The 12,889-nt window shown below is 35.9% G+C and overlaps 1 protein-coding gene across 3 annotated transcripts in view; it reads left to right on the top strand.

The window, feature by feature from the left end:
- The window catches only part of DLC1 (DLC1 Rho GTPase activating protein), a 521,314-nt gene that overhangs the window by 98,164 nt on the left and 410,261 nt on the right, over positions 1 to 12,889 (top strand). For all 3 annotated transcript variants that reach the window (XM_023219153.3, XM_023219149.3, XM_023219146.3), the window contains exon 2: positions 8,439 to 9,586. Coding sequence is in view for 2 of the 3 variants with exons in the window: in XM_023219149.3 (XP_023074917.2) it covers positions 8,564 to 9,586 (1,023 nt within the window). In the remaining variant the exon portion in view is untranslated. The remainder of the gene's footprint in view (positions 1 to 8,438; positions 9,587 to 12,889) is intronic.

The following is a 12,889-nucleotide window of genomic DNA, read 5'->3' as shown; positions in this document are numbered from 1 at the left end:
AAAAGCTGACTTCTAGTGGATTGAAAGAGTTAACTTTCAAATTTGCCTGAATCACTGAGGGCTAAGAATGAGAGAAAAGTGTTTTAAGTTCAGTAAAAACTCAGACATACCTAAAAATGAGTCAACAATAAAATAATATTTTTCAGTTGGGTACCTATTTCTTTATTTTTCTTCTAAATACCAAAATTGATGGAACTTTGGATGTGTCTTTTGGAAGAAGTGATATACTACTTATTTCCCTTACTCCTCTCATTATAGATGACTTATTCTTTAATTTAGTAAAGTTTTTGATGCTTTCCAAACGTCAAAAGACATGGAAGCTACTTCATATATAATATTTTAATCTTCATTAAGCAATTTGCCCATAAAAATTTTAACAGGGATTCGTGTTTCCCACTAACATGTAATGAGGTATAACAAGTAAATTCCAGCATTAAACAAAGTATGTAAAAGTAGATGAATAATGATTTTCTGTGGGATTAAGACACATATTGCTACTAAAGAAAGGCAATCTGCATGAAATCATATGGAGGTAAATTCTTCATCATGTTATTATAGGTTTATCCACCCACAGTCTAATTCTAGTGTTGACTAATTTAGATTAGATAACATGAATATTTCAAAGGAAAAACACGACTTGTTTTTTAATGAAAGTTGACTGTCTGGACTAGACTCAGAGAAATGCTTTTTAAAAATGTGATCTTAAGGTTTTTGCTATTTGTTTGTGTATTTACATAAAGGAATTAAGAAACATAATATCTACCCTGGGCTTTCTTGCTGCTCCTAAGCATATGTCAGTTCAGTTTGGCAATAAAGAGGATCCTTCTTCATTGATCATTGAGCTGTGTGGCAGTGGGAAGGTGCCCAAATGTACACAATGTAGTTTGCGCGGTAATTTGTTTCTTGACATTATCATTAAGAAAATGCATTTCATTCTCCTGCCTCACGCCACTGCACTCCAGCCTGGGCGACACAGCGAGACTCCGTCTCAAAAAATAAAAAAAAAAACAACAAAAAAAAACAGGAAATGCGTTTCATTTTAGCTTCCACAAATGCTCTTTGCAATGAAGATTTACTTCGAGTTGAAGAACTACGTTAAGTTGTGATCCTGTGATCATGTCTGTTTCCAGGTTGTTGATTGTTTTTTGTTGTTGTTGTTGTTGTTGTTGTTGTTTTGTTTTGTTTTGTTTTGTTTTGTTTTGTTTTGTTTTTGAGAGGGAGTCTCGCTCTGCCACCCAGGCTGGAGTGCTGTGGCTGGATCTCAGCTCACTGCAAGCTCCGCCTCCCAGGTTCACGCCATTCTCCTACCTCAGCCTCCCGGGTAGCTGGGACTACAGGCGCCGCCACCTCGCCCGGCTAGTTTTTTGTAGTTTTTTTTAGTAGAGATGGGGTTTCACCATGTTAGCCAGGATGGTCTCGATCTCCTGACCTCGTGATCCGCCCGTCTCGCCTCCCAAAGTGCTGGGATTACAGGCTTGAGCCACCGCGCGCCCGGCCAGTTGATTGTTTTTTCTAGTTGCCTAATTCAATTCAGTAAGTGTTTTAGGGGCACATACGATGTACAAGTGTGACTCCCAAGAGTAGGCTAAGATGCAGTAAGATTTCATATCATTAGAGGATGTTCAGGTTTCCAAAGTATGCATCTTACCAAAGTGACCCTCACCACATAGCAACAAAATGCACCAAATGTAGAGGTGCCTTCTTCTTGGTTCATGTGCCAGGAGAGCATTTTAGAAAGTATAAGTTACGTTTAATTAACATGACATTATTTTCCTTACATCTTCTCTTTCTTCCCACAGTGACTAAGCACATGCTATGTGAAAACTGTTTTTGTATGTGTGTGTGTATATTTATATACATACATACGTACACATATATATTTGTGTGTATATGTCTGTGTGTATATATGTGTGTATATATATATACATATGTGTGTATGTGTCTGTATGTGTGTGTCCATGTGTGTATGTGTATAAAGCAGTAGGTGGCCGAGAACATGACCTAGAAATTTAACAGGGGATGGCTAATCAGGATGAAAAACTCTAAGGGAAACTAGAAGTAATTCTAGCTATCTAAGGAAAAAGTAAAAAAGAAAAGTAAAGTGGCAGTACCGTTATGTCTTTATTTTCCCTTCCATTAAATATTCAGGATATTTAATAGAATATCCTAGAGTCAATCATGCCTTCACTTATTTATATTGATATATATAAGTATACACACACATACTCACAACCCAGAAGTCAATAGCGTGTTCATTTATATGTGTATATATATGTGTTTACATATACATATTTATGTGTGCATGTATGTGTATACATATGTGTATATATGTGTATGTGTGATATACACACACACATTTATATATATCACACGTATTCTCAAAGGACAAAACAAGATACCTGCATTTGATGGGATGAATACAAAAGTTGCTATCTTTCCCAGTACTCTGAGTGAGGTATTCAGGAAAAGTGGGAATTTGAGTGAGAATTTCCCATTTATGTGCATTTGCTAATGTAATGCTATTTACATGTTATTTTATGTATCTTAAACTTCTATTCAGATAACATTTTAGGAAAACGATGGCTTAGACAATTCCTAAGAATACCTGTTCCAAATTTCAGGAATTCCCCAGGAGAGTTGGGGAAGGAAAGGACACTCTGAAGGAACTGACCTAAGAATCTCATAGAAATTGCGCTGATATTGGTGCCATAAATATTCAAACTGGCACCTTTACTTTGCTATATACATGAGACTGGTGTTTGTGTAATTGCGAGGGGATGGTGTGGGGAGTGGGAAGGGGCAAAAGAAATAGTTTGGTCCCACCGGACATATCGTAGAAGAACTGCAGTCATGTTTATGCATCAACTCAATCTTAAATTACTGCTGTAGAACATTTTAAAATTTAAATTATTTTTAGCATGAATTCTGAAATCCAGAGATAAAACTTTCTTAGCAAATGGCACACAAAATCATAATACTTTAAATTATTTTTAGCTATGTCTTCTGATATTTAACTCTGCATTTCTAAACAATATGATTGTACTATGATTTTTTTTCTATTTTAGACATTATCTCTTAACTTCCTGCTACAGAAAGTGACTATTTCCCTTAAATTATTTTCCCTGCTCTCCCTAACCTCACTCCTCACAGAATCCTATGCACTGAAAATCATTGCTTCAAATGTTTTGGTTAATTTAATGTTTACTATTTGCATTATTTTGACTACATGAAAAAAAAATTAGCCACAGCTTATGGAGTGTGCTATAATTATATTTTCCTTCTTGTAAAACTGTTTTTTCCTGGGGTTGATAATTGATATCCCTAATGTTCTCAATAACTATTAATAATTCTTCCACCCAAATTGCTTGACGTTATAAAATTCCTCTCAGTATGTCATATATAATTTATTATTTCCCTTTCTTTAGAGACATCTCCCAGAGAGAACTTTAGGATTTATGTGAAATGATTGACCCATGGACTTGGTACACAACTTTTATCCTGAAAATTCTGTTCCATCCTCACTTGTGCTGAATTCTTGGTTTCCCTTTGCCATGTCTTTCCTGCTGTGTTTATTTTTTAATTTGGGGGTAGCTATCTCTTCAGTAGCTTTTGAGAAGAGGTTAAAAACAAAACTAAGACTTATCATATAATTTTAAGGCCGACATAACTTCTCATGCAAATTTTGAAGTCATATTTGCCTGTCATCTTCTCTGTACTGTTACTTTTGAGAAACCTGATACCATTGATTCCCAACTCCTAATGCATAATCTCTTTTTCTCTTTCTCTGATTACATATAGAACCATTTGCTTGTCTCATAAATTCTGAAAATTCACAACGATATTTCTTATGTGGTCAATTTTTCTTTCTGGTACCATTGCATCCTCATGAGTTCTCTTCAATCTGAAGACTTGAATCATTTGTTCTGGGACACACGCTAAAACTGTTTTCTTCGAAAAATTTCTTCTCTTAATGTTCTCTGAGGGCCGGGCGTGGTGACTCACGCCTGTAATCCCAGCACTTTGGAAGGCCGAGGCAGGCGGATCACCTGAGGTCGGGAGATTGAGACCAGCCTGACCAACATGGAGAAACCTGTCTCTAGTAAAAAAAAAAAAAAATTAGCCTGGCGTGGTGGCACATGCCTGGAATCCCAGCTACTCGGGAGGCTGAGGCAGGAGAATCGTTTGAACCCAGGAGATGGAGGTTGCAGTGAGCCTAGATTGCGCCATCACACTCCAGCCTGGGCAACAAGAGTGAAACCCCGTCTAAAAAAACAAACACACAAACAAACAAAAAAAAAAAAACTGTTCTCTGAAATGCTTCTGATACATGTTCCCCTCCAAGGTAACTAGTGCGTTTTCAAGTTGCAAGCAATTCTCTGGAGTTTATTGTTTCCTCTGCTATCTTTTCCAAAGAGGTAATTCTAGAATAGTAGAAATCTGAAGCCAGAAAGAAAGGAAGTTTTCTTCCATCCAGTAGGAAACTGTACCTCAAATACCATTTGACTTGAACGTTCTGGAGGCAGAAAATTTACCACAGAGGATCTCATTCAGACATGTTCGCCTCCGTGAAGCCCTAGCTGACATATCCACCATCCCCTTAGCCACAAAGAAAGGAAGGAAGGGAGGGAGGGAGGGGAAAAAAAAGGAAAGGAGGGGAAGGGAGAGAAGGAGGAGGGAAGGAAAGGAAAGGGTAATGAGAAGGGAAGGGAGGGAAAGGAAATTAATGAGCCTCTACTTGGTATTCATACCCCTACCAATGCTATTGTGGCCATGATAGAACTTTAACTTTAGAACTATTATCCTTGTCTACAAGAGTTTCTCCCACAAAATTGTAAGCTTTAGTAGCAAAGGTAGAATATATAATTTAGGTTTATATTCCTAATGTTTAGCCAAGTTTCTGCCACTCACTGGGTACTAAATAAACGCTTGATGAATAGTGATTATGATCTAACTACTGTTAGTTCTGCAGACTGCACACTTGATATCAGCCAGTGGTACTTCATCTGCACCTTGCTCTCTCAGGCTATAGAATCAGCAGTAGTAATTATTATCAAGCTCTTCTTTTCTAAGAACAATTGGCAGGGCAAATTATAAGCTGGTCTTCTATTTCAGAGACAAGTGCAAAATAGAGCATGATCGTTTGATATCAAATATAGATCAGTGATTCTCAAACTAGAATGTCTCCAATTGTTAAATAGGGTAGCATTTAATTTGCTTAATTGATTATTATTAATTATTATTATTATTATTATTTCTTTTTTTTTTTTTTTTTTTTGCTCTACCACCCAGGCAAGAGTGCAGTGGTGCGATCACGGCTTACCGCAGCCTTGACCTCCTGGGCTCAAGCAATCCTCCCACCTCAGCCTCCCAAGTTGCTGGGTCTAAAGGTGCATGCTACCACTCCTGGCTAATGTTTGCATTTTTTGTAGAAACATCATCTCCCTGTGTTACCCAGGCTGGTCTGAAACTCCTGGCTCAAGTGATCCCAAAGTGCTGGGATTATAGGTGTGAGCCATCGTGCCCAGTAATTTTGTTTAATTTTAATGTGTATATTGTATGCCATAAAATTCTTACGTTAAGGCTTGGTAAGTGTTACAAAATTAATGCAAACAACGAATTCAAAATCATACACTAATATCTCAAATTTGGAAATTTCACAAGTATTTTCCAGAATCACTGCATCATTAGAAGTACATACAGCCTCTTGTAATGTTCATGTCACGGTGCTTGAACACATGAATTTAAGAAGTGAAAAATCCCCATGGAAATTCACTTCATAAAACCAACATCCTGAAATGACCTACAGTTTTCCAGATCCTCTATCCAAATCCTTAGCAACTGAGCTCATTCTGAATGAAACTGCATGAATAGGATTACAAAAGAAATGTAATAGAAATCTGAAAAATAAGTAGTCAGTTTTTTGAAATGTAATTTTAAATAAGGCAGCCCAGTGAGGAGGCTCATAGGGGAAGTCAGTCTTTTACAAAGATTCTCTCTCTTACGGGATAGATTATAATCAATTCAGATGATTTAGGAAATAAGACCTATAAACTCAGATATGATTGACAATAATCTAATGCTACTATTTATTAATAATCTGTTTTGTCTTTAAATCATAGAGGCAGATTTAACTATAAATCTTATAAATCAAAATTTAAATAGAAACTGTAGATAGAAGAGCTTGCAGACATTCATTTTTTAAAAAAACTATCAACCCACATGATATGGAATGAATGAGGAGGCCAAATGTAATAATGATGGTTATGATAACTGAGAAATTGTATATCTTAAAAATAGAAGTGTACACTTACAGAAATGATTTGGAAATGTTCAAAGCACCTAGATTAGAAATGAAGACAAGAATAGTTAATACTTTATTGGATTTATCTTATTTATAATCTCTCTTTGCAGTTAGATTGTCTCAGAACTTGTTGAACTATCTTCCTTTGATTTGATAGAAATACTTACGTGTCAAGGTTGAGTGACAGAAATTAATGAATATTATTGTCAAGTCTTAAAGGCAAAATTTTTGTTTAATTCTCTTTCCTAAAAAGTTAATAAAACTATCTTTCTGCTTAGTAAAAGAAATGAAACAAGAATTCAGGCTCAACTTAAAATAAAAATGTGGCTTAGGAGTGACATCGTAATACCACTTGGCATTTCTTAAGTGAGCCTGCTCTTTCTACACTGGATAAAAATAAAGAGAGAAAAGCATCTAAAACCCTATGACATCCCAAATGTGCCCATGAAAGCAGAAATTTTCTGGCTTACATCTATGCGTTCTTTCCACTTTCCGTAGCCTCCCACGTTATAATGACTTATGCATGGAATTCAGAGACTTTATATTTTCTTTTGAGTGCAGAGTGAACGTCAACATGGAAAATGTGAAGGCTGACCACTTTTCAAGATGGCCACAGACCTTTGAGGGAACCAAATAGTATCCAAAAAGATACTTGGTCAGGCTGGGATACTAAAATTCTAGCACATGTCAATTTCACCAGTTTTTACAGGGTGGAAATATTTACCTCTCAGGCATGTGTTTAGTCAGAATAGCTCGAAATTTTTGTTGGGGAGTCAAGGCCCTTTAAAATAGAATAAAGAGATCCAAAATCAGCACAGCAGTTAATCTTGTCTATAGCATAAATCAATAACTCAACCCATGTTGTGTACTGACAGTTCTTCTGTGGAATAAAAACTAAAAGTGTCTGCTCTGTGATTTTTCTTTTACAGTCCAACATACAGTTTCATTGTGGGGCAAAATTTGGGTTAGTCATTTTTATAAGGTTGAGTTTACGCTGGTACTATTTCTTTCCTTTAACTAAGGGTTTGAAGAATTCAAAGCAAAATGTTGGATACCTGGTATGTGTTTGTATTCTGAGCTTGTCTTATGCATGATTTTCTTGTTTACTTAAATTTTATGGCCAAATTCTAACAGAAATATGCAAACTAAACTTCTTATAAGCCAAACAGAATGAGACTGAAGTTTCTGAAGAATAGTCCCAATTGTCTTATAGTCATATCTTCCTTTATGTTCACTTGAATTCTCACATAAAATATTTAGAGTTTACACATACTAAAGTTATGTGGGAAGAAGGGATGAAGGTAGAATCTCATAATTCCATGAAGACAATGAAGTTTGTTTACTATCTCAGTCTGGGCCTTAGAAGCAGGACCCAGTTTGAAGCTAGGCTCACTTCCTACATGTATAACTTTAGTAAATTATTTAATTTATCTTAACCTTCAACAATACCAGCTTGCAAGCTAGTAGTAGCAGTAATAGGAGGCATGTATAGATGGATCTGTCCTAAGGCACTGTAAATGGTATGTGTTATGCTTTCTAATTAATGCATTGTGTGTTAATATGTGATAAACTGGATTATTCCATGTTTCTTAGTCACTCCCTGGAGTAACTACATACAGGTCGTTTGGGTTCGGTGTTAGCTCTTTCACACACTAATATATTACACATGCTGTCTCTATAACTCAAGTTTTGCATGAACAGTTCCCTGGTGGCTTTTGCTGTGATTCAAACCAAACAGTGAATAGATTTATTTAACAACTTGTGTTCACAAAAGTAAATCAGGAAAGCATGCAAGCTAGAACAACATGTTTCTTCCAGTGATTTTTATTAAGTATTGCATTTCACATATTTTCTTAATGGAGTTTTAAATGTTCAGTATTTATATCTTTATTCATTAATGGACCCATCCAATTGCCTTTAAAAGTGTTGCTGATGATTTTTATCAGAAATAGTCAATGTAAAATTTCCTACTAATATTAGGCTGCTTCTTAAAGAAATAATGTTATTAAAGCTACTAAACAGAAGCTTTATAAAATCTCTTAATTTTGATAGCATAGATTAAGTCTTCTCTTTTCTAAGATATATTTTGACTTTAGAAATGTATCTGTGACTATGTATATTTTTTAATTTTTAATAGGTGGCGAAATGACAGAACCCATTCCCTTCTTTGATTGGTGATTTTGAAATAATCTTTCATCAAGTTCCATCTCCTTTACCCTCATATGGAATATATCTCTATGTCTGTTGTTAAACTATGATGACATGTCTGTAGCTATCAGAAAGAGAAGCTGGGAAGAACATGTGACCCACTGGATGGGACAGCCTTTTAATTCTGATGATTATAACACAGCATGTCATCATGGACTAGTAGCTGACAGCTTGCAGGCAAGTATGGAAAAAGATGCAACTCTAAATGTGGACCGCAAAGAAAAGTGTGTTTCACTACCTGACTGCTGTCATGGATCAGAGCTGAGAGATTTTCCTGGGAGGCCAATGGGTCACCTGTCAAAGGATGTGGATGAAAATGACAGCCATGAAGGTGAAGACCAGTTTCTTTCCCTGGAAGCCAGCACAGAAACACTAGTGCATGTTTCTGATGAGGATACCAATTCTGATTTATGCCTTACAGATGATAAACAGGTTTTGAATACCCACGGACATAAAACATCAGGGCAACATATGATCGAAGGAGCAGGCTCCTTAGAAAAGGCACTGCCCATCATAGAAAGTAACCAAGTTCCTTTTAACTCCTGGGGAATGGCTGGTAAAACTGAAATAGCACTGGTAAAAGAAAGTGGGGAGAGAAAAGTTACTGACTCTATAAATAAAAGCCTGGAGCTTTGCGATGAAATAGGTTTAAGTGAAATAAAAGATGCACCCAAAGTAAATGTAGTTGATACTTTGAATGTGAAAGATATTGCACCTGAGAAACAATTGCTTAATTCTGCTGTAATTGCTCAGCAACGAAGGAAACCTGACTTCCCTAAAGATGAAAATGAAAGAAGCACCTGCAATGTAGTACAAGATGAGTTCTTGGATATTCCATGTACAAACAGAGGACTACCATTATTAAAAACAGATTCTGGAAGCTGCCTTCTGCAGCCTCCTTCCTGTCTCAATGGAATGTCAGCTGAAAATGGCTGGGAGAAGAGTGGTTTTTCACAACATCAAAACAAAAGTCCACCAAAGGTCAAGGCAGAAGATGGCATGCAGTGTTTACACTTAAAGGAGACCCTGGCCACCCAGGAATCCACAGATAACCAAGTCAGACTTCGTAAGAGAAAGGTAAGACGTATGCACAGATTCTCTGGCTTTTGAAATTTTGTAAATATCCTTGGATTCATCAGTTATCATTTTGCTTGGATTAAAAAGATATGAAGATGGTTCTTTTGCCCTGTCATGCAGATGCATAATTCAAAGACTACCCACTTGGTCAAACCATCAAAATATGTAAAAATTAAAGAATAATAATCTATCCGTTTCACTAATAATATGTATAATGGTTTATGAATAATCTATTTCAGAGTTGTGTTGAAAACAGGATCGGTATCCCTTTCTTTAGTTGGAATTAAATAGCCACCAGATAGCTCATAAACAGTTCAAGGCATTCTGTAGAGTGCTTTCTGTTTTTATAAAGAAAGTCATGGTACTGTTATAGCATTTATTTGGGCATATTTCTTTTTCTCTTCAAAAAGAGTATGTTTTCATAAGAAAAAAAAGTGGTATAAATCACATATTTAAAATAATCCCTTTACATATACAAAGGCAAAACTACTGCCAACCCCAAAATGCGCTGATGCCATTTTAAGTGATACCCTGGCACACTCACCATCAATAGATACATCACAGTCTCTGTTTCTTGACACAACTGTGACTTAACTGTTGACCAGAAAGGGCTAATAACCGAAATTATGTTTTATGTTCCAGCTCCTTTGACTAATTCTAAAAATGCCATCCTCCCCTGTGAAGCTTCCAAGTGAGAGAAGCAAGGGCTTAGATGGTGCTACCTGAATTATGGTTTAGCAAGTGAACCCTTGACCAAAACCTGTCTTTTCTATAGAATTTTCCCATATTTCTCCAAAACCGGTAGTGAGTTATAGTCCTGATATAAGTCCAAGTACAGTTTCTTCTTCTATAAACCCCATATGGCCATTGGCATTGAAGAAAGCTTACAGTTTTGACAGTGATATGCACCGATTAAAACATATATCCTTGCCCCTCTCTTGAGATATTCATCCATTACTGCAATTCTCCTAAACACAAAACTAATATTCTTTGTTCTGTTCAATTGGGGCTATCTACCATGAGAAAAAAAAAATCTCCTACTTTCTTTGTAGTGAAGAAATCTGGTTTTCATAGACTGTGGTTTTGCTAACAAACTAGTTCAGTAATGTGTCATGAGTTAGTTTAAATGAAGTCAAAGAATTTACAGCAAAAATCAGTGTCCACAAGCTATATGCCAACAGAGCATTTTGTGTTTCTGGCAGACTCTCCCTTCCTTAATAAGTTTTGTGAAAATGTTAATGCTCCATAAAGTTGTTATGATTAAAATGATTAGGTTGCTTTTTCAAAAACTTTCATATAGCCTATCAAAACTATTTGAGGGGATGCTATAATCACGTTAGACAGTATTAACTGACCTATGGCATAGCTCCCCTAAAATAAAACAAACTCCGCCCAACTGCCAATGGAAACATTAAACATTCCGGAAACATATACTCACCACTTGAACATTTATATCGATACTAAGAATGCTGGAAAGAATTTACTCTTGGACATGTCACTATAGCATGGTTGCCTTTTGAGAGTTATAATTATATCTCATTTACAAGCTCGAACTTAAATATTCTATTTTAAGCATTCTGTCATGCTAAAGTGTTGTGACATTGTCTGATGGAATATTTACTTTAACTCTACAACCCATTTAGGATGCCTTCTAATAAACAGATTAAATGAAAAATTTTAGGTTGGGAATTTACCCTAGAAAACTACGGTTATGGGAGAAGCCCTTAGAACTAAAATGTATAAGAATTTTTGTTTTATGCATTCTTGGATGAGTGTTAAAATACCGTGGAATTCGCAATTCGTCATTTTTAGAAATTTACCAGAAGAAACAATAGAGAATATTCATAGAAAGATATGTACAGAGGTGTTCATCACCATACTGCAAGTTACTGAAAGAAAAATGAAACAGTCTGCATTTGCATCAATAAAGAATTTGTTTAGGCCAGGCGCGGTGGCTCACGCCTGTAATCCCAGCACTTTGGGAGGCAGAGGCGGGCGGATCACGAGGTCAGGAGATAGAGACCATCCTGGCTAACACAGTGAAATCCCGTCTCTACTAAAAATACAAAATATTAGCCAGGTGTGGTGGCAGGTGCCTGTAGTACCATCTACTCAGGAGGCGGAGGCAGGAGAATGGTGTGAACCTGGGAGGCGGAGCTTGCAGTGAGCCCCACTGCACTCCAGCCTGGGTGACAGAGCAAGACTCTGTCTCAAAAAAAGAAAAAAAAGAAAGAAAAGAAATGGTCTAAGAATTTGTTTATTATTTATCTTGTATGGAATACTATGCTGCCACTAAAAAGATGGAGTGAGATCCAAGCACACTAACTTTTAAAGAGGTTCATGATATAGTATATCTGAAAAACAACAGTAGCAGACTAATATGTATAGATAGCCAAACCTTAATGTCAAAATGTGTATGTGTGTGTGTGCATGTGGGTGTGTATATATATACACACACATATATACATATACATAGATATACATGTATGTGTATATATATGTGAATGTATATATATATACATATATTTGTATATGTATATATATGTGAATGTAGACAGTAGTATAAACCTCTCTGTATAACTGAATAGTATGTGAAATCCTGGCTAAACAGGCACAAAATTGCTAACAGCAAATACATTGGATGAGTGGAATTAAAAGAGCAGAGGGAGGGGTTTTCATTTTTTACCCCATATAATTATTATAAAAGATCACAGAATTATGTATGAAATGCACACACTGAACAGAAACACAAAAAAAATAATATTTAATGTATAAACTGAGGCATTTTCTGCATGGCACAAAACAACCTTTTATCTGCATTATTATTATGATTCTTACTGCTTTTATAAACTATAAACAAATATTTATAAAGTTTTTCACACTATTGACAAGAGTTCTAATCAACTAGTTGATGTCTAATACTAGTGCTACTAGTTTAGAAAAGATAAGTGTTTTGGAGGCACACGTGTGCCACATTTTCATGTCTGTAGGGAATGTGATGCCAAATGGTCAAGTGGTAGAAACAGTCCGCTAATTGTCTGTATATTTAAAACTGTCAGCCATAGTAATACCTGTAAGATAAGAACTTGGAAAAGTGAAATCGAATAAAGGCTAATATCATTTTAGTTATGGCATCGTAATCAGCTCATTATCTGAAAATCTTGTGAGTGAATCAAATCCTTCAATAAATTTGTGCACATCGATTTCTTTTGTCAAGATAACATCAAGGTTCTAAGACTTGAAGAAAAAAAATAAAAGAGCTTATAAGGGTGATCTTCAAAATGTATTGAAATAGTGCTCTAG

Source organism: Piliocolobus tephrosceles, chromosome 7 (assembly GCF_002776525.5).
Source record: "Piliocolobus tephrosceles isolate RC106 chromosome 7, ASM277652v3, whole genome shotgun sequence".
Classification (NCBI taxonomy): Eukaryota; Metazoa; Chordata; class Mammalia; order Primates; family Cercopithecidae; genus Piliocolobus; species Piliocolobus tephrosceles.
Note: the sequence above shows the minus strand (reverse complement) of the source record. Positions and strands in the feature narration are given on the sequence as shown.